The 22,946-nt window shown below is 35.2% G+C and overlaps 1 protein-coding gene across 3 annotated transcripts in view; it reads right to left on the reverse strand.

Moving 5' to 3' along the window:
- LRBA (LPS responsive beige-like anchor protein) overlaps positions 1 to 22,946 on the reverse strand; it is a 765,281-nt gene that overhangs the window by 651,753 nt on the left and 90,582 nt on the right. For all 3 annotated transcript variants that reach the window (XM_030816230.1, XM_030816232.1, XM_030816231.1), the window contains exons 3-11: positions 21,072 to 21,303; positions 20,755 to 20,855; positions 14,293 to 14,388; positions 9,761 to 9,882; positions 9,545 to 9,671; positions 8,751 to 8,870; positions 7,332 to 7,478; positions 1,785 to 1,982; positions 1,461 to 1,594 (exon numbers count right to left, since the gene is read on the reverse strand). In XM_030816230.1, the coding sequence (XP_030672090.1) occupies positions 1,461 to 1,594; positions 1,785 to 1,982; positions 7,332 to 7,478; positions 8,751 to 8,870; positions 9,545 to 9,671; positions 9,761 to 9,882; positions 14,293 to 14,388; positions 20,755 to 20,855; positions 21,072 to 21,303 (1,277 nt within the window). The remainder of the gene's footprint in view (positions 1 to 1,460; positions 1,595 to 1,784; positions 1,983 to 7,331; positions 7,479 to 8,750; positions 8,871 to 9,544; positions 9,672 to 9,760; positions 9,883 to 14,292; positions 14,389 to 20,754; positions 20,856 to 21,071; positions 21,304 to 22,946) is intronic.

A 22,946-nucleotide genomic window follows, 5' to 3' on the forward strand; every position in this document is an offset into this window, starting at 1 on the left:
AGGGCACATGAAGAGAAAGATGAGAAAGTTAACTTGGTGGCAAACTTGAGCTCCTTGAACACTAATTTAAAAAGTTTGTTCATTATCCCAACAACAAAATTGTAATTCTCCAGTCAGTCTCGAACACTTTTAAAACTGAATAGGGGCTACAACCATGCTCTACTACCTACAATTTTTAAAGATCCCCGGAAGGGAAAGGAATAAGATCAGTTGTTACTGCCTTCTCAGAGAGAAGTCCCACAAAAAAAAAAAAAAAAAGAGGGAGAGAGAGAGAAAGCATGACCGGCAGCCAATCTCCTCCTCCACATCAGTGCTTTCACTGCCAGCAATTTCAATAAAGGGGGAGGGGAGAGGGGGGAGGGACAGGGAGAGGGGAGGGAGGGAGGGGAGAAGGGGGGAGAGCAGAGGGAGGGAGGAAAGAAGTGGGGGAGAGGGGGAAGGAAGGGAGGGGGAGGGGAGGGAGGGAGGGAGGGGGCAGAGAGGGGAGGAAGGGGGAAGGGGAAGGGAAGGAAGGGAGGGAGGGAGGAAGGAAAACTGTAAGGTAAGCCCTATTAGAACACGGCACAAAATAATTCTATAAAGTATTAATATGTCAGGGTAATTTAATTTTATACTTTTTAAAATATGAGTTGACAAATACCAGATTTCATAACTTTTTCTTTTAAAAAAAATTGTTGCCTGAAAATAATCAGGACAATTACCATTATTATACACATTGGTGGTAGACATCAAGTTACGTATAAAAGAAAAAATCAGAGAGAATTTCAAAATGAGAGAATGTAAAAGTATTTAAATTTCTCAAGCAACAAATGAAACAATAATTTCACTATACGCAGTTTCACTAGAATATATAGCCATGAGAAATTTAGACTCCTTTCCCACATTTTATGACTTACCGTAGAATTGATATCCCTTTGTCATTTTTAGACTCAGGACTACAACACAAGAGACAAAAATGTGCTAAATGTACAATCTAATTTTTTTTAAAAAGATTAATTCACTTCAATGACACTATTAAAATTTTTAGCTTCCAATTACATAAATGCAATCAGTAATAAATAATTAAAATATGAAAAGTTAAGTTCCATTTACCAAATAATTTAAAATATTTCAGAAATTAAAAATTTCTTATTGCATTCTGAGTAATGGGTAGTAAAAAAAAATTTTTAATTTAGACAAAAAATGTATCTATTTTTGAGTAACCCATTATTGCCATTTATAATGTTATTCTAAAACCAATTTACTGTGTTTCTTACAGTTTCCATATTTCCTACTGATAAATAAGAACTTAAGTTAATACTGACATAATTAATATGGACTTGTAATACAGTTTATAGTTCACAAGTTTCTTTAAATTATTTTGATTCTACAACAAAACCTGAAAGGCAAAATATTGTATAGCTCAACAGTGATGAAAGTAACCCTCACAGCAAATTAAAGAAACAAATAAAGGCACTCACCATATAGTCAAATCAACCTCATCAGACAAATATTGCCTGTAATCCAATTGTGCAAAAAGTGGAAATAGTACTTGTACTCCTCCAATTGAATGCATTGCACTTTGGATGGAATGTGTTAAAACTGCCTTTACATCCTTGTAAGATTAAAAACACAGTAAAGAGTTCAATGATGTCTTTTCCAAAACATTAAAAATAAGGCACAACAATAAATGCAGAAACACTAAAAAGTGACATTCCATGTGTTTAACAGAAGCTACCAAATACATCTCAATAACACATCAAAAATTACCATTATAAATGTTCTTAAAAGATCACAGTTAGTACCTGGAGCATGAGTGCATGTGGTGAATGAACAAAAATTGAAGGGTTGTCCTTAGGAGATGATTCAAGACAAAGCTGGGCATCTGTAGCCCGTGGATTGTACGTGAATGCAATGGCACTAGAGAGTTTCCCATCGTACAATAAAAGTTTGTGATGCTCAGCAAGGAAAAGGTCGCTTTCTGCTTTGAATTTAAATGTACCCTAAGAATTAATTAAAAACAGTTAAATAGTATGCCACAAAAAGAGAATCTAAGTACAAATCAACACAGGTGTAAAATTTTAAGGAGACAGATCATTGATAATCTTTTAACAGTATTATATAAGAGGACCCCTCCTTGTTTACTTCTAAAATTGGCTGAATTTAAAGATACAATGGAAATCAAGTCAACTTGACATTAAAACCTTACCTTAAAAATGTAAAAGTGACCAATAGATCACATTTTATCTTTTTTTCTTTTATTCTTTTTTTAAAATTGTGGTCAAAAGCATATAATACACAACTTACCATCTTAAGTATTTTGAAGTGTATAATTGAGGAACATTAACTGTATTCATATTGTTAAACAGCAAATCTCCAGAACTTTCATATCTTGCAAAACTGAAACCGTAGCCATTTAACAACTCCCCATTTCCTGCTCCCCACCAGCCCCTGACTATTACAATTCTACTTTCTGTTTCTATGAGTTGGACTCTTAGATACCTCATATAAGTGGAATCATACAGTATTTGTCTTTTTGTGACCAAAGCATTTCATTTAGCACAATGTCTTCATAGTTCCTCCATGTTTTAGCTGATGACAGGATTTCCTTGTTTTTTAAGGTTGAATATGGTCCTGTGTGTTTATGTGTGTTGTCTGTCACATTTTCTTTATCCATTCATCTGCTACTGGACATCTGGGTTACTTCTATCTCTGGGTTATTGAAAATATTACTATGAATGTGGATGGGCAAATATCTCCTTGTGACCCTATTTTTTGTGTGCAAATACGTCTCTGTGATCCTCTTTTCAATTATTTTGTATATATCCCATAAGCGAGATTACTGGATCACATGGAAGTTCTATTTTTAATTTTTTGAGGAACCTCATATTGTTGTCCATAGCAGCTGCATCATTTTTCATTCTCCCCAACAGTGCACAAAGGTACCAATTTCTCCACATTCTCATCAACACTTGTTATTTTGTTTTCTTTTTCAAGTAGTCATCCTAAATGATGAGGCAATAGCTCGCTGTAGTTTAAATTAGCATTTTTCTAATGTCTAGTGATATTGAGCATCTTTTCGTATGTTCATTGGCTATTGTTATATCTTCTTTAAAGAAATGTCTACTCAACTCTTTTATGCATTTTTAATTGTTTTGTTATTGTTGTTGTTGTTGAGTTATAGGATTCATATATTCTGGATATTAACCCCTTATCAGATATATGATTGCTAAATATTTTCTCTCACTCTGTAGGTTACCTTTCCACTCTGCTGGATATTTCCTTTGATGCGCAGAACTTTATAACTTTGACATCATCTTATTTGTCTGTTTTTGCTTTGGTTGCCTGTACTTTTGGTATCACAATCAAGAAATCACTGCCAAATTCAATGTCGTAAAGCTTTTCCCTTATGTATTCTTTTAGGATTTTTATAGTTTTACATCTTACTTTTAGGTCTTTAATCCATTTTCAGCTCATTTTTATATATAATATATAATATGAATTAAGCATAAAACTTTTCTTTCTTATTTTTCACATCTGGATATCCAGTTTTCTCATGTGTTGAACACATTGTCCTTTCCCCAGTATGTGCCCTTGCCTCACTTGTCAAAGATCATTTGACCATATATGCAAAAGATTATTTCTGGACACTCTATTTAGTGTTCCCTTGGCCTATGTGTCTAAGCAAGTCTAACGTTGTTTTCGTTATGTATTATAGCTTTGTAATAAATTTTGAAATCCAGAAGTGTAAAGCCTGCAACTTTGTTCCCCTTTTTAAATACTGTTTTGGCTACTGAGAATCCCTTGAGATTCCATATTAATTTTAGAATTGTGCTTCTATTTATGCAAAAAATGCCATTGGGATTTTGATAAGAACTGTACTGAATCTGTAGATTGCTTTAGGTAGTATGGATTTTTAGCATATTAAATCTTCCAAGAGATGTCTTTACATTTATTTCGGTCTCTTAAATTTTGTCAGCAACATTTTGTACTTTTCAGTGTACAACTCTTTTGCCTCCTTGGTGGAGTCAGGGTACAGCTCTTTTGCCACCTTGGTTGAGTTTATTTCTAAGTATTTTATCCTCTTTGATGCTACTGTAAAAGAAATTGTTTGTGTAACTTCCAAACTGTTCATTATTACTTCATTATTACTAATAGAAACACAATTGATTTGTGTGTATTGATTTTGTGCCTTGGAACTCTGCAGAATTCATTTACTAGTCCTAACAGTTTTTGGTGAAATCTTTAGGGATTTTTAGATATAAGGTCATGCCATATGCAAACAGATCACTTTACCTCTTCCCCTCCAATTTAGATGCCTTTTATTTCTTTTTCTTGCCTAATTGCTCTAACTGGATTTCCAAATACTATGTTGAATAGAAATGGAAAGAATAAGCATCCTTGCTTTGTTCCTGATTTTAGAGGAAAAACTGTCAGTTTTTCACTGTTCGGTATGGTGTCAGTCATGGGCTTTTCATACATGGTATTTTATTATGTTGAGATAGTTTCCTTCTATTCACAGATTGTTGAGTGTTTTAGGTTTTTTTTAAATCAAGAAAGAGTGTTGAATTTTGTCAAATGCTTTTCTGTATCAGTTGATATATGATCATATGGATTTTGTAATTCACTGTTAATGTGGTACATTGCATTGACTGATTTTCATGCTGAACCATCTTTGCATTCCAGAAATAAATCTTAATTTGACATTGTGTATAATTCTTTTAATGTGCTGTTAAATTCAAATTCTTAGTATTTTATTGAAGATTTTTCCATCAATATTCATCAGGGATATTGGTCTATAGTTTTCTTTCTTGTACTATCTTGATCTGCCTTTGGTATCAGGGTTAAAACTGGCCTCATAAAATCAGTTTGAAAATGTTCCCTACTCTTAAAATTTTTGTAAATTTGAGAACTGGTGTTAATTCTTCTTTAGATGACTGAGAGCATTCTCCAGTGATGCCATCTAGTCCCTGGCTTTCTTTGTTGAAAAGTTTTTTTATTATTGATTCAATCTCCTTACTAGCTATAGGTCTTTTCAGATTTTTTAAATTTCTTCTTGATTCAATCTCAGTAGGATGTATATTTCTAGAAAATTATCCATTTCTTCTAAATAATCCAATTTGTTGGCACATACTTTTCATAGCATTCTCTTATAATTCTTTCTATTTCTGTGGCATGTTATAATGCCTCCTCCTTAATTTCTGATTTTACTTATTTATGGACTCTTCTTTTTTCCTTAGCCTATGTAAGAATTTGTCAATTTTGTTGATGTTTAATTAAAAAAAAAAAAACTGTTAGTTTCACTGATTTTTTTCTCACTCCTTTTCTATTTTCTATTCCAGGGGTCCCTAAGCAGGTATATGACCTGTTAGGAACAACAGCAAGAAGTGAGCGGTGGGCAAGCAAGCAAAGCTTCATCTATATTTACAGCCACTCCCTATCACTCACATTACTGCCTGAGCTCCACCTCCTGTCAGATCAGATTTTTATAGAAGGGTGAACCCTATTGTGAACTGCACATGCAAGGGATCTAGATTGCGTGCTCCTTATGAGAATTTAATACCTGATAATCTGTCACTGTCTCCCATCACCCCCGGATGGAACCGTCTAGTTGCAGAAAACAAGCTCTGCTTTCTTTCCCACTGATTCTACATTATGGTGAGTAGTATAATTATTTCATTATATATTACAATGTAACAATAACAGAAATAAAGTGCACAATAAATGTAATGCACTTGAATCATCCCGAAACCATCCCTGCTGCGCCCCCACCACCCATGGTCCATGGAAAAACTGTCTTCCATGAAACTGGTCCCCGGGACCAAAAAGGTTGGGGACTGCTGCTCTATTTCATTTATTTCTGCTCGGATCTTTATCATTTCCTTCTATCTGCTAACATTGACTTTATTTGTTCTTCTTTTTCCAGTTCCATGCTGTAAAAATTAGGTTGCTGATCTGAGATCTTTCTTTTGGTGATAATGATCAGTCATTATCACCATAATCTTTTCTCTTAGACTGAGGTCACTGAATCCCATAAGTTTTGGTAGGTTGTGCTTACATTTTGATTTCTCTCAAGATATTTTCTAATTTTCCTTGTGATTTATCTTTGACCCAAAGGCTGTTTTAAGTGTGTTGTTTAATTTCTACATTAAACATTTTCTACATTAAAAAATTGGTGGACTTTCCAGTTTTTCTTTGGCAACTGGTTTCTAGTTTCATTTTATTGTGGTCAAAGAAGATACTTGGTATAATTTCAATCTTAACTTTGTTGACACTTGTTTTGTGGCATAACACATGTCTATCCTGGAGAATGTTCTGTGTATGCTTAAGAAGAATGAAGGCCAGGCGCAGTGGTCATGCCTGTAATCCCAGCACTTTGGGAAGTGAATCACCTGAGGTCAGGAGTTTGAGACCAGCCTGACCAAAATGGCAAAACCCCATCTCTATTAAAATTACAAAAATAGCTGGGTGCGGTGTCACATGCCTGTAATCCCAGGTACTTGGGAGGCTGAGGCAGGAGAATTGCTTGAACCCGCGAGGTGGAGGTTGCAGTGAGCCGAGATCATGACATTGCACTCCAGCCTGGGCAACAAGAGCAAAACTCCATCTCAGAAAAAAAAAAAGAAGAAGAAGAAGAAGAAGAACAATGCACATACTACTGTTGTTTCATCGAGTGTTACGTACATTACTGCTAAATACATTGGGCTGCATTGCTGTTCAAGTCTTCCGTTTACTTATTGATCACCTGTCTGGTTGTTCTATTCTATTGAAAGTTGAATACTGAAGTGTCCTACTATAATGGTGTTGCTATCTACTTCTTTTAATTCTATCAAAGTTTGCTTCATATATTTGAGAGCTCTGATGTTAAGTACATATATTTATATTTGTTCTGTCTTTCTGGTGAACTGACCCTATCATCATAAAATGTCCTTCTTTGTCTCTTTTGACAGTTTTTGACTTAAAGTCTATTTGTCTAATTTAAGTAAGCTACTGCTACTCTTTTCTGGTTACCATTTGCACACATCTCTTTATTTGTGGGTACATTTTACGTGTATATATTTATGGAGCCCATAAGATGTTTTAATGCAGTCATGCAATGTGAAATAAGCACATCATGGAGAACAGATATCCATCCCTTCAATCATTTACCAATTTAGTTGAAAACCATCCAATTACACGATTTTAAAATGTACAGTTATTATTGACTATAGTCACCCTGCTGTGGTATCAAATAGTAAGTCTCATTTTTTTTTTGTTTTTTTTGTACCCATTAACCAAACTCTCCATGTATAACCCACCTTCAAATCAAGCTGAACTAACATTGGTTAAGCACAAAACAGTAAGCAAACTACCTTGTATCCCAGGCCCAACTGATAAATTGCAAATATCTGAGCTGCATTAAGAGCTTCACTGAAAAGGTAAACTGCAGTCATCTGACCACAGAATACTCTATTAGCATCTGCTGTTTCTGATGAGCCCAGGAAACATTTGTCAAAGGTCTGTAAAAGAAAAAAAAAAAAGGAATTAGGAAAAAAAAAAAAAAAAAAAACTCCAGAAATAATAAAAACCTATATTATCATAAATGTTTTGTCCATTCTAAACTGTACCTAAATAGACTAACATAATTTATACCGTAAAACCATTAGAAAGAATGTTGAAAAATGTGTATGTAATGACATTAAGGGATATAGAAAAGTTTGAAACATGTGTTCTCAAGCCAAACCACCTAGATCAAATACCTGTATCCTATGCCACTGAGTATGGCAAGTTACTTAACCTCTTTGTACTTCACCTATCTGTAAAATGAAGATTATAATAATGCTTATCTTGCAAGGTTGCTGGAGCTTTTTGAAAATAAAGCTATTTATTACAATGCCTGGAATACAAAAAGCACTCAGTAAAAGTTAATGTAAGAAAAAACAGGTTACAAAACAATACTTACATATGAGCCCTTTTTTTACTAAAAAAGAGCTAACATTTATTGAGCACTCATTCTGTATAAGGCGCTCTGCTAATAGATTTATGGATATTATCTCATTTAATCAGATGACAACTTTCTGAGGTATGAATTACTTTATGTCCATTTTCAGGAGGAAAAATGCTAAGGCCTAATAGATTAGGTAAGGTCATACAGTCAATAAACGACAGAGCTGAGATTTAAACCTAAGTCTGTCTGATTCAAGACCCTGATCTCTTAAGGTTAGCATTACAAAATATGTATATATGTGTAGCAAAGGATATGAAAAGAGGAGTTAATGGTGTATGGGTAGTATACTTTATGTTCATTTTCCTGGTCTGTATTTTTCAAGTTTTTATAAAAAGAACACAATTACAGGAAAAACATTTTAAATTTCATTATAACCTATAGATTTATTTTTGAAACCTGTAAACGTTACAACATACTAGTTATAGCAGTTAGAATTATATGCAAGATTTATAAGCATGCATAATTTAACTCATTCAGAAAAATGATCAGAACCCTATAGTGGAGCTCTCGTTCATTTTGATAAATGAACCAATGACCCACTCCCCAGATACAGCCACTGTTAGCTATAAATCCTTATTTCTACCTATATGTAATGATTTTATAACAAGGACTAATATTTCAGTGACACATTAAGTTCTATTAACATGCTAGCCAAATTATGTTTATAAAAATCTACCATTGTAATACTTCAAATTTTATATTCAAGTTGTAAAACTTTTTCTTGTTTAAAAAGCTCATGCTTTTAAAATCACTTTTTTCATTGCAACATTTTGAAACTACTTACATCGCTAGTGTTGACAAACCATGTTATCTCTCCATAAGAAGCCAGCTCACCATTCACATAACATCTAAGTTCACTATTCTTCCATCGGTTATAGATGTGCACTATGGTAACCATATACCACTGCAGAAGCAAAAAACAGTTAAAAATACAAAGATAACAATTATCCCAATGACGCAACCATATTGATGAGTAAAAGTTAAATGATAAGTTGTAATTCAACCTAAAAATAAAACAAGACTACTTTTGTTAAATTCAATATTTATCTTCTGGAACAATATCTATTTATGGGCCTTTCAACTGATAACAACTTAATCACTAGATTATTTTTCCAGCTTTTTATTATGGAAATTTTCAAACATACCCCAAAAATCTGAAAATCAAGTACAAACACCCCCTTTTCCTACCACCTAGATTCCATAATTGTCAACTTTTTGCCATATTTGCTTAATCTATCTGACTACCTATCTACCTAATACATTTTGTTGATGAACCATTTATTAACCTCTAAATTTTAAGGTACAAATGCAAACACATATTAAATTTGCAATACTAAAATAAATGCTGTAGATATTTCCTACTTGTATCTCCCTTAATCTCCATAAATAACTAAATTTGCAATCTTTTTCATATCCAAATCAGAGAGGTCAATTATCCAGTGATTTACACTTCATCTTTTGAAACAGTAAAAACGAAGTTGTGCTTTAGCATGTTACTATATGAATAACATTAAAACAAAGCACTTTGATGACTAGCATAGCTTGTTAACATAACTATGACTCAATCAGATCATGTACCTTTTGTGGCTTGAAATCAAATTTCACACAATGTTGAAAGCCTTTTCCTTTTGACTTTATTGATGTTATAATCAAACAGCCTCCAACAAAATGAGCAGAATAGCCAAGACCTTTGCTGGTTCTGAAACTATAAAGAATAGTTTTCATTTTACCTCTAAATATTCTTCTCAGTTTCAAAGTAAGGTTTTAACACTAATCAGTTACAGAAATACATACCAATACAAATATGGTTTATCCTTATCTACATTGATGTTATTTACAGGATCCATCCTAAGCCATGTATGAAATGTAAAACCATTCTGGTATGGCCATTTGGCTATGGGAGGTAATGCAATAGCCTAAAGAAAAGAAACTTCGAGTTATTAACTCACATGAAAACCTGTCTTATTAAAATCATGAAAATAAGACTTTGCAATGCTACATATATTTGTACTACATCACATTACTTTATCTCACAATTAAAATATCTGAGGCCGGGCACGGTGGCTCACGCTTGTAATCTCAGCTCTTTAGGAGGCCGAAGCAGACAGATCACGAGGTCAGGAGATTGAGACCATCCTGGCTAACACGGTGAAACCCTGTCTCTACTAAAAATAAAAAAAATTAGCCAGGCGCGGTGGCGGGTGCCTGTAGTCCCAGCTACTCGGGAGGCTGAGGCAGGAGAATGGCATGAACCTAGGAGGCAGAGCTTGCAGTGAGCCGAGACCGCACCACTGCACTCCGGCCTGGGCGAAAGAGCGAGACTCTGTCTCAAAAAAAAAAAAAAATATCTGAAAGAAGACTCTTTATCTGGAAGAAGACTTTTAGTAACTTTTTAATTTTCTCTAATACCTAGTAATGTTAATTAAATGAAAAAAAATTCAGTGTAACCTGGACACATGAATCTTGTATTCTTCATTTCTTAAAATGAACGTATCCACAGAGATTCTAATTAAAAGAGATAGGAAGTGATAACAAATTAGAAATTTGATGAAATTTTAAGGTATTAGAATAGAGAAAGATGGACAGGAATGGAAAGAGAAAAGAGAAAAACTGGGTATATGCTGCTTTTATAAAACTATAAATATAAAACTGAAAAGGATTAGTTCATAATATTTTTAAATTATATTCAGAAGTCAATATACAAATGGCTTTACCACTTGGTTTAGATTTTTATTTAAAATATCATACTACATAATAAAAGGATCTTGTATAGCCAAAACAATCTTTAAAAAAGAACAGGCCAGATAACAGTGGCTCACATCTGTAATCCCAGCACTTTGGGAGGCCAAAGCGGGCGGATCACCTGAGGTCAGAAGTTCGAGACCAGCCTGGCTGACATGGTGAAACCCTGTCTCTAATAAAAAAATACAAAAATTAGCCAGGCGTGGTGGGGGGGTGCCTGTAATCCCAGCTACTCAGGAGGCTGAGGCAGGAGAATTGCTTGAACCCAGGAGGCAGAGGTTGCAGTGAGCCGAGATTGCGCCATTGCACTCCAGCCGGGGCGACAAGAACAAAACTCCGTCTCAAAAAAAAAAACGAAGAACAAAGTTAGAGGACTCATACTACCAATTTGAAAACCTACCATTAATATAAAGCAACAGTGATGAAGACTGTGGTATTAGCATAAGGCCCTAGTGTCCTTTGGCTAGGCAAATCCTTCTTATTATGTCATCAAAAAGACAAGTGACAAAAGAAAAAATATATACATTGGACTTTATTAAAATTAAAACCTGTGCTTTAAGGAACACCATCAAAAAAGTGAAAAGACAAGCCACAAGAATGGAAGTAAACATTTGCAAACTGAATACCTGATAAAGGACTTGTAACCAAAATATATAAAGCACTCTTATAACTCAATAATAAAAGGACAAGTAAAGCTTTAAAATGGGCAAAAGATCTAAATATACATGTCTCCAAAGAAGATATACAAATAGCCAATAAAAATATAAAAAGATGCTCAATATCATTAGTCATAAAGGAAATCAAAACTGCAAATCAAAACTACAATGAGATACCACTTCGTACCAACTAGGATAGCTACTAATACAATCACAAAGACAGATACTGGCCGGGCACGGTGGCTCATGCCTATAATCCCAGCACTTTGGGAGGCTGAGGCAGGTGGATCACTTCAGGTCAGGAGTTCAAGACCAGCCTGGCCAACGTGGTGAAACCCTGTCTCTACTAAAAAATACAAAAATTAGCTGGGCATGGTGGTACGCATCTGTAATCCCAGCTACTCGGGAGGCTGAGACACAAGAATTGCTTGAACCGGGGAGGCGGAGGTTGCAGGGAGCCAAGATCACACCACTGCATTCCAGCCTGGGTGACAGAGCAAGACTCCATCTCACAAACAAACAAAAATAGACATTAACCATCTTAGCAAGGATGTAGAGAAATTTGACCCTTATACATTGCTGTGGGATTGTAAAATGTTACAGCTACTTTGGAAAACAGTCTGGAAGTTCATCAAAATGTTAAACAAAGACCATATGACCCAATCTAGAGATTGGGACAAATTAAAACATACGTCCACACATAAAACTGTATACTAATGTCCATAGCAGTATTATTCATAATAGCCCAAAAAGTGAAAATTCCAAATATTCCCTAGTTGACAAATGATTAAATAAAGTATGGAATATCCATATAATACAATACCAGCCATAAAAAGGAATGAAGTACTAATACATGCTGTACCACGGATGGACCTTGAAAACATTATGATAAGTGAAAAAAGCCAGTCACAAAAGACCACATGTTGTATGATTCCACTAACATGAATGGTCCAGAATAGGGCTGGGGAATATGGGGAGTGGCTGCTAATCAGTATGGGGTTTCTTTTGGGTGTGATGAGAATGTCCCAAAATTGACCGTGGTGATGGTTGACAACTCTGTGAACACATTTACCTACTATACTATATACTTTAAATGAGTTAATTGTGTGGTATGTGGATTATATCTCAATAAAGCTGTTTTGTAAAAAATTCAAACTATACAAGCTTCTGTTTTATTGTAACTTACATATGCATTTATGTATACATATAATATATACATATATTCTTTTATATGTATTAGATACGACATAAAACATGAAAGACATCATAGAGCCAAACTTCAGTAATAACACTATTGAGACTTCAAAACGCTGATTTAAAATGAACGTTGAATTAAGAAAAAAGGAAAAGAATAATTACAACTCACTGACTGAAAAAAAAAAAATTTTAGGAGAAAAACATATATTCAGTGTGTACACATGTTCTGTCTCACCAAAAATGATAGCAAAGCTGTAAATGCTTTGCAAAAATACTTTATTCATGACTACTTTAAATTCCCAGTAAAAGCTATGTTTAAGGAAAGGAAGTCACTGAACATATTTAAAACATCTATTCTCTTCAAGTTTCAAAAACTGTTCAGCTCACCTGCCCTACTTTCAAGATAAATATATGCACTGCAACCTCAGAACTGTAAATAATAAAATTATAACATGAGGCATGAAAAAGGTTAATCTCTTAAGAACACTTTTTTTAATGTTAGAGGCAATGATAGGCTATGATAAGAAAGTAAAATTATTCTGAAAAGCTACAAATCTAAAATGGCCTATAAGGAAAAACTGTAATGGAAAAAACTGGGCAATAAAACTTTTCAAACAAAGTTGTATATTGTGCATATAACATTTAAATATCACAAATGTCATATTAAAACATATTCTTATCTTTCTGCAGATACTGCCAGGCTACACAGCACCTAATATAAGATTTTATGAGAACTAACATAAAAAAATGAATGAAAGATAAGCTCAGGAAAAGAATAGACTGAAATATCTTTTTTAAAAGTTTGTCTTGGGCCGGGCGTGGTGACTCATGCCTGTAATCCCAGCACTTCGGGAGGCTGAGGTGGGTGGATCACCTGAGGTCAGGAGTTCGAGACAAGCCTGGCCAACATGGCAAAACCCCATCTCTACTAAAAATACAAAAATTAGTCAGGCGTGGTGGTGGGCACTTGTAATCCGAGCTACTCAGGAGGCTGAGGCAGGAGAATCGCTTGAAACCAGGAGGCAGAGGTTGCAGTGAGCCGAGATCATGCCACTGCACTCCGGCCTGGGCAAAAAGAGCAAAACTCCGTCTCAAAAAAAGTTTGTTTTGCTTGTAACAGACTGACCAATGTAATAATGAGGAGATTTTAGAAACTTCCATAAATAACATATATATATTATAGAACGTGCTTCTATAACATTATGAAACATTACAGACATCACTATTATACATAATTGTCTTATGTATAAACTGATTAACAGCTTACAGGAACACTGAGACCAACATAATTTGGAAACTCACAAGTCAAGGAAAACTAGCATAGTAAGTTTCAGAGCCTCTATTTCTTCACTATCATTCTATACACCAGGTACAAAAGAAAATAGGTAGAGTAATGAAAGGCAAGAGAAAGATGTTCACAAAGATAGACATGAAGGTGTTACACACAAATAGCTACTTAAGACAACATGGCTATGTTTAAAAGAATGAGGTTCTTATTCCATTGCTGACCCAAGCTGTGACTGGGCATTTTCTCAACTAATTTAAGCCTCTATTTCTTCACCTCTAAAGCAATTCCAAAAATTAACATGCACGACTGTCATAAGGACTAAAGTATGTTGAGCAGAAGTTTCTACCTAGCACAGAACCTGTCAGGGGTGTTCACAGGGCTGTACTTTCAGGGAGCAAAGGAAAGAAAAACTGGGAGTGATTTCCTCGTTAATATTTACTTACTGCAGCACTTTTTCCTGGAAAGTTAAAAAAGGCATCAGGACCATACTTCTGAGGCATATGCTTTAACACAGACAGCAACTTCCCAGCATGTGGAGGCTATGAAGATAATTAACAATTCATTAACCACATTATTTACCATAAGATGAAAAAAACACATTTTTAATATAGTCTTGCTTTAATATATACAAGAATAATGCTACAAGCTTAAAAACATAGAAAATAATTAAGTTATTTTCAAATATCTTAAAGAAATAATGTACTCTACACCAGTTTTTGTAATGCTGTAGGGCCGATTAGGTATTCAATAAATATGAGCCAGTATCATTAGACACCTGAAACTCTTCTCCAAGCTGCAGCAAAAATGATCTTTTCTTTTCTTTTTTGAGATGGAGTCTCACTCTGCCACCCAGGCTGGAGTCCATGTGCAGTGGCGCAATCTCGGCTCACCGTAAACTCTGCCTCCCAGATTCAAGTGATTCACCTGCAGAGTAGCTGGGATTACAGATGTGTGCCACCACACCCAGCTAATTTTTTTTTTCTTTTGAGATGGAGTCTCACTCTGTCACTCAGGCTAGAGTGCAATGGCATGATCTCAGCTCACCGCAACCTCCGCCTCCCAGATTCAAGCGATTCTCCTGCCTCAGCCTCCCAAGTAGCTGGGATTACAGGTGCATGCCACCACACCCGGCTGACTTTTGTATTTTTAGTAGAGACAGGGTTTCTCCATGTTGGTCAGGCTGGTCTCGAACCAACCTCAGGTGATCCACCCGCCTGGGCCTCCCAAAGTGCTGGGATTACAGGCGTGAGCCACTGTGCCCGGCCTATATTTTTTGTATTTTTAGTAGAGACAGGGTTTCACCACGTTGGCCAGACTGGTCTCAAACTCCTGACTTGAAGTGATTGGCCTGCCTCGACCTCCCAAAGCGCTGGGATTACAGGCATGAGCCACCACACCCGGCCAAAAATGATCTTTTAAAAATACAAACTACATCAATCCCCCACCCACCCCTCTGTAAAATTAAAATACTTAATAATTTAACAAATACTTAAATAATGCTTACTATGTTCCACTGTTAAAGGTACTTCAAAAAGATACTTGCACATGCATGTTTATAGCAGCACAATTCACAATTGCAAAATTGTGGAACCAATCCAAATGTCCATCAATCAACAAGTGGATAAAGAAACTGTGGTATATATATATGATGGAATATTCCTCAGCCATTAAAAGAAATGAATTATCAGCATTTGCAGTGAACTGGATAAGACTGGAAACTATTATTCTAAGTGAAGTAACTCAGGAATAGAAAACCAAACATTGTATGTTCTCACTGATATGTGGGAACTAAGCTATGAGGACGCAAAGAAATAAGAAAGATACAATGGACTTTGGGGACTTGGGGTAAGAGTGGGAGGGGGGCGAGAGATAAAAGACTACAAATACGGTGCGGTGTACACTGCTCAGGTGATGGGTGCACCAAAATCTCACAAATCACCACTAAAGAACTTACTCATGTAACCAAATACTACCTGTACCCCAATAACTTATGGAAAAATAAAATTTAAAAAATTTAAAATTTAAAATTTAAATTTAAATTTTTATCCTTTTCTCAGTCTTCTTCCCACAACAGGGCCTCAGCAAAAGCTATTCCTTATGCTTAAAATGTTCTCAAAAGGGCTCCTCTACTCCCCTCTTATCCAAGTCAATCTTACCCAGCCTTTAGAGGTCATCTCAACAGTCACTTTCTCAGGGCAGCCTTCCTTGAAACTGAGAGTGGATTAAACTTCCCTATCATATTTCATTCTACAATATACCTTTACTGCATAGCATATAAATATATGTATATGCATAGCATGTTCATATAAAAGCTGCAATGCTGAGTTTATTTGATTAATGTTTCCTTGGTCCACAAGTCTCTAATACATGAAACAACCAACAATAAAAATGAAAAATCTCATTTGCAGTTACAAGGAAAAACAAAAGATAATCAGACATACCATCTCATTTTAATCAGTTTATAAGCAAATAAGAAAAGTGTGGGGCATTCCTCCTTGTTAAAAATTTAAAAGTTCAAAACAGGGTCAAACCACAAATGAAACCACTGGTTTGCCTTCATCTTATTTTTATAGATGATATAAATTATAATTACTAACTGTGTAAAAGAGTTTGGCAACCTTTCATCCAAATATTAAGTGGAAAGCTTCATTCTTAAGTGAACAAGAAATTTTCAATTAACCATACTGCTCAATTGTAAAAGTATAGTAACAAGTACTTACAATCACAGTGATTTTTTAAAATAAATTCCAAAGTAAAATAAAGTAACCAAAAATAACTTTGCAGTTAAAAATAAAAACACAGTATTATAGCATGTCCATCTAGAAACATCATTTCTCCAAATTTCCTCTCCTATAAATCAGTCAGCAAAAGAATACATTAAGATAAGCACTTTACTTGACAGACATTGCTGGGGGAGTGTATACTGTACTAGGAAAGCCTTTCAGAAAAAAATTTAGTAGGCCAGGCACAGGGGCTCACATCTGTAATCTCAACACTTCAGGAGGCCAAGGTGGAGGGATCGCTTAAGCCTAGGGGTTTGAGACCAGCCTGGGCAACATGGCGAAACTCCATCTCTAGAAAACAATACAAAAATTAGCCAAGAATGGTGGCAAGTGCCTGTGGTCCCAGCTGCTTGGAAGGCTGAGGTGGGAGGATTGCTTGACCAGGAGGCAGAGGTTGCAGGGAGTGGAGATAGCACCACTGCACTCCAACCTGGGTAACAGAGCAAGACTCTGTCTGAAAAAGAAAAAGAAAGAGGAAAATAAAAAGATGTAGTAGTCATATTTCAAGAGTCCATAAAGACGTTCACGTCCACCAATGCAATATTTCCACATGTAAAAATCTATGCTAAAGTAATCATCACAAGGGCAGACAGAGATTTAGATATAGGGATTTTTTCACCGCACTGCTATAACAGCAAAAGATAGAAATAATATGCCTAATATTAAATAACTAAATAAATGTAATGAATATCTGAGCGAGGCCTTGCTCTCATTTTATAAATAGTTCGTTATTTTTTCCCTTTATCATCTAAACCTATTCTCATTCTCCTCCCCCTCCCCATAGGCAACTATATTAACATGTTTAATCTTTTATATGTAGATTATTCCTTCAAAAATGATTTTTGGGGCTGAGTGTGGTGGCTCACACCTGTAATCCTAGCACTTTGGGAGGACTGCTTGAGCTCAGGAGTTTGACACCAGCTTGGACAACATGGCGAAACCCAGTCTCTAAAAGAAATGCAAAAATTAGCCTGGCATGGTGGTGCATGTCCGTGGTCCCAGCTACTCGGGAGGCTGAGGTGGCAGGATCTCTTGAGCCCAGGAAGCTGAGAATGCAGTGAGTCATGATCACACCATTGCACTCCAGCCTGGATGAGAGTGAGATCCTGTCTTTAAAAAAAAAAAAAGAAAAGAAAAAAAGGTTTTTATGTGCTTATACTTATCATTGCTTTCTTCCTATATATTTTACATCTATTCCTATTACTCCATGCACTGATTCTGTTATAGAACAATCTACCTTCTATACATTTTACCAGTCCACTCTCTTAATGATGAACCATGTTAACATTCACTGCCATCAAAAATAATGCTTCAGTGAACATCCTCATGTATTTTATGGATCTATGTGAGAATTTCTTAGAATATGCACTCAGAAGTGAATTATTAAATCACTGGATACAGGTATAATTAACATGACTAAGTAGCACTAGACTCCTCTTGAGGTCGGCTCTGCTAGTGTTCATTCTAATGAAAAGTGCACCAAGTATAAAATAACCCTATATCCCAAACTATACTTGCCATTTTCCAACTTTAAAATTCTTGAGAAACTACAGATGGAAGGTGACATATCAATACTGTTTTAATGTGAATGTCTCTAATTATTAATGATTTTGTGTTCATTTGGTTGTGGGGTTTCTACCTCTGTGAATAAATATTAGTTAATATTATTTGCTATTTTCTTACCTATAATTTTCTATGCTTATGAATATAATAAAAATATGTTACATATTCAGAATAAATAATGTGAATATAAATAAAAACCAAAATCAAATATATACTTTCTCTTCTGGACACGACATATTAAAAGGACCTGGACTTACCAACCTACCATAAACAACTAGAAAAGTGGGTAAAATGTATCAAACAAAAACAGTTTTCAGTATGGAGGAAGAGGTAGCTCAAGACTATGATCCCTGAGAAAACAAAATGACTTTAAACCTGGAGTCAATTTCTGTATCATTGCACAGGGAAACCAAACAGAACTCGAAAGTCTCAGTGAGTTGGAAAGAAAGTGGAGTCCACAGTGGATATAAGTTTCAGAGCAGAATACTAGGGAGAAAAGAACTGAACAGACAAGAAGCTCCAGAAATCTGCATTGACTCTTTGGCTTAATACCAGACTGATCATGCTTATGATAAAACTCAACATGGTGGGGCTAAGATAGCAAGAGCTTTAAGTTAAAGAATTCCCAGAACTAATACAGAGTTAGGAATTGTTGAGACCCTACTAGACACTTCGGAGCGACCACAGTCTTGCTACCTCCTGTCCTATGTCTGAGACTTGAGAAGTTATTCAATAGAGACTCTCTAAGAGACATGCCTGAATAGTAAGACTAAACCAGCCGTAGCGTAACAGCCACCCTAAACCTTATTGAAAAAAAAAATTTTTAACTAGTTTTAAAGGATAAAGTTGATCCACAAATAACTTATCTACCTGCAAAAACAGTCTAACGATCTTAAAAGGAATATGACAAAATCCAACACTCAGCAACATAAAATTTGCTGTCTGATATATTGTCTAAATTCAGTAGCCATAAGCAGCAGAAAAATGTGACCTACATAAAGGAGCAAAATCAATGAGTAAAAAACTGACCTAGAAAATGACATTCTAGAATGAAAAAACAAGAGCATTAAAGCAACTATTAATATGCTAAATACTGTCAAGGATTTAAAGGAATTAAATGAGGGAAAAAATGGAAAATATTTTAAAGAATGAAATAGAATTTACAGAAAGAGACCGGGCGTGGTGGCTCATGCCTGTAATCCCAGCAGTTTAGGGGGCCAAGACGGGTGGATCACAAGGTCAGGAGCTCGAGACCATCCTGACCAACATTGTGAAACCCTGTCTCTACTAAAAATAGAAAAGTTAGCCAGGCATGGTGGTGTGCACCTGTAATACCGGCAACTCAGGAGGCTGAGGCAGAAGAATTGCTTGAACCCAGGAGGTGGAGGTTGCAGTGAGCTGAGATCACGCCACTGCACTCCAAGCTGGGCAACAGAGCGAGACTCTGTCTTAAAAAAAAAAAAATTTACAGAAAGAAAAATATACTATCTGAAATTTCAGTGGATGGAATTAACATACTGCTAAAGAAAAGATCAGTTAACTTGAGACTATAGCAATAAAAACAATCTAAAATAAAGCACAAAAAGACTAAAAAAGAGTTAACAGATCTCAGTAACCCGTGAGACAGTATCAAGAGGTCTAATATATCTGTAATTGGAGTCTCAGAAAAGATGGGAAGGGGGGACAAGAAGACAGTATTTGAAGAAACAATGACTAAAATGTTTCCAAATTTTGTGACAATTATCTTATACCCCCACAGAAGCAAAAACTCTAAGAAGATAAACACAAGGTAAGCTAGAACCAGAAATATAATCAAATTCAATGAAAATTAATTTAAAAACTCTAAAATTAGACAGTAAACTGGAGTTTGAGAGAAATATGCTAAAGAATCTAAATTTTAACATAACGAAAAAGTAATTGTAGGGCAGAGTTTTAGATACATTCAATGAAAGCTAGAGTAAGGATCAGCTGGCTGAGCTGTTGCTGTGGGCAATGATCTCTAAAGGGCACTAAAATAAGATTGGAAATGCAACAAAAATGGATAAAATATTTACTACTTCTCCTCAATGGGACAGATAACTATATGGTGGAAGAAACAGTTTGATAAGGCACCTGGGGTTCAAAATAAGTTCACCCCCATCACTACCCATTGCAAATGACTACTAAGTTGCATCTCAAGAGGGTAGATCCAATTAACTGCAGAGGTTTTCTTCACGCAGTGAGTTACTCAAGTTTAAGGCACTCAGATAAAACTAGATCAAAAAGAAGAAAAGGTAGGTACTATTTATCTTTTTTCTAATAAATATTAAATGTACATTTAAAGAACAACAATTTGAAGAAGAATTAAATTATCAGTTTGCCTGAAACACCATTATCTTGGTGCATACTTTTAGTGTCCAAGTATGGCATGAGTAGCCATAGGGATCTCAATGCTATTTTAATTAATCTATTCAATTTGACAATTATCCCATGTATAATAATATCAGTTACTTTACAAGCTACTAATGTGTTTGGGAAGAGGATACTTTAAAATACCAAAGAGTACTTAAGTTTTTTTACCCATTGTCCTTTATCTCCTTGAAGTTTACTGAAGAAAAGCTTTAGCTCGCGAACCGTCAAATTATAGCTAGCCAGCACTCCCAACATGTCAACTAAAAGATCTGGAAACAAAGAAAACAATAAAATAACTCAGCTAGTTATATTTCTCGAGTATTTAAAATAAACTGTGCTTATTTAAGGGCTTGGACACTAAAGTTCTAAGTGCATGCTACATGCTCAAATATTTCTTAAATATTGCTAAATGGAATAAGAAAAATATGTATTTAAAAATCAAACTTTATTTCTTTGCATACATTGTACTATAGAAAAAATCATACCTGCTATCATATTGTCAACTTTTTCAATTTTCCCAAGCACTTTTTCAACAAGGCCTACTTCAGTGCAGACTTGAAGATTCCGTATGCTTTTCTTCAGAATGGCTGTAAACATGCTCCAGACTTCTGCTTGGCAAGTAGTGTCACATTTTTCCAGTAGGTCCACCATGCAGTTAATACTCTCACCTTCTTGAATAATGAAATTCATTTCCAGATCAAACTGTCCTCCTACCAACTTACAAGGAAAAAAAAAAAAAACATTAAAAGCATTAGTATCCTCAATATCACTATATCATGTTCCTAAACATTAGATTAACAATAACTACTCACATTCTTCCTCCACAGCAAAAGGTTTATTAAAAAACATGCAGCTCAAAAAACTGAAGTTTCTGAAGTAATCTCCAAATTTAGACAGCAAAGTCAAGTAAGAGAATAGAAAAATTAAAATATTTTTCAACAAAAACGAATACAGGATGTCTTAGGTAAATTGCTATCTACTAACCTGCTACCAATAAAGATCTAAATCAGCTCTACAATTGCATCTCATTCAGTATTTCATTTATGAAGTATCAAATCTGTGAACTACACTGAATAATCTAAAGGTCCTTTGTTACCCAAACAAGTTATGAGCTCATGGTAAAACTGAAAAAGCTGAAAAAGGCTCAGAGTGATCACACATTGGAGTTTACATTAGTCAAATTTTGGGTTTATTAAGCCTATTCATTTTACCTCTCCTCTGTCGATAATCAGTATAACTTACATATAATTAGTCACACATCCAAAGTCAGTAATCAAGAAAATGTATTTCACTGATATTACTATCAGAACGCTATAGCTATACGGGCCTCGTCATCTCACCCAGAGCCTCCCCATACAGAGGGAAGGTTTGTAAATTTTAAATAAATCCTAATTATGTAAAGGAATGAAAATATTTTTAGAATTACCTTTGTAGAGCTATCTCATTTAACTAGATTTTTTAAATAATTTTTTTTAATTTAAAAATACCTACATTTAAGGTATACAATAATGCTATCAACTAGATTTTTTTTTTTTTTATTATACTTTAGGTTTTAGGGTACATGTGCACAATGTGCAGGTTTGTTACATATGTATCCATGTGCCATGTTGATTTCCTGCACCCATTAACTTCTCATTTAGCATTAGGTATATCTCCTAATGTTGTCCCTCCCCCCTCCCCCAACCCCACAACAGTCCCCGGAGTGTGATGTTCCCCTTCCTGTGTCCATGAGTTCTCATTGTTCAATTCCCACCTATGAGTGAGAACATGCGGTGTTTGGGTTTTTGTCCTTGCGATAGTTTACTGAGAATGATGTTTTCCAGTTTCATCCATGTCCCTACAAAGGACATGAAGTCATCATTTTTTATGGCTGCATAGTATTCCATGGTGTATATGTGCCACATTTTCTTAATGCAGGTGACATGATTGTATATCTAGAAAACCCCATCGTCTCAGCCCAAAATCTCCTTAAGCTGATTAGCAACTTCAGCAAAGTCTCAGGATACAAAATCAATGTACAAAAATCACAAGCATTCTTGTACACCAATCACAGACAAACAGAGAGCCAAATCATGAGTGAACTCCCATTCACAATTGCTTCAAAGAGAATAAAATACCTAGGAATCCAATTTACAAGGGATGTGAAAGACCTCTTCAAGGAGAACTACAAACCACTGCTCAATGAAATAAAAGAGGATACAAACAAATGGAAGAACATTCCATGCTCATGGGTAGGAAGAATCAATATCGTGAAAATGGCCATATTGCCCAAGGTAATTTATAGATTCAATGCCATCCCCATCAAGCTACCAATGACTTTCTTCACAGAATTGGAAAAAACTACTTTAAAGTTCATATGG

This window comes from Nomascus leucogenys, chromosome 7b, assembly GCF_006542625.1.
Source record: "Nomascus leucogenys isolate Asia chromosome 7b, Asia_NLE_v1, whole genome shotgun sequence".
In the NCBI taxonomy this organism is placed as follows: domain Eukaryota; kingdom Metazoa; phylum Chordata; class Mammalia; order Primates; family Hylobatidae; genus Nomascus; species Nomascus leucogenys.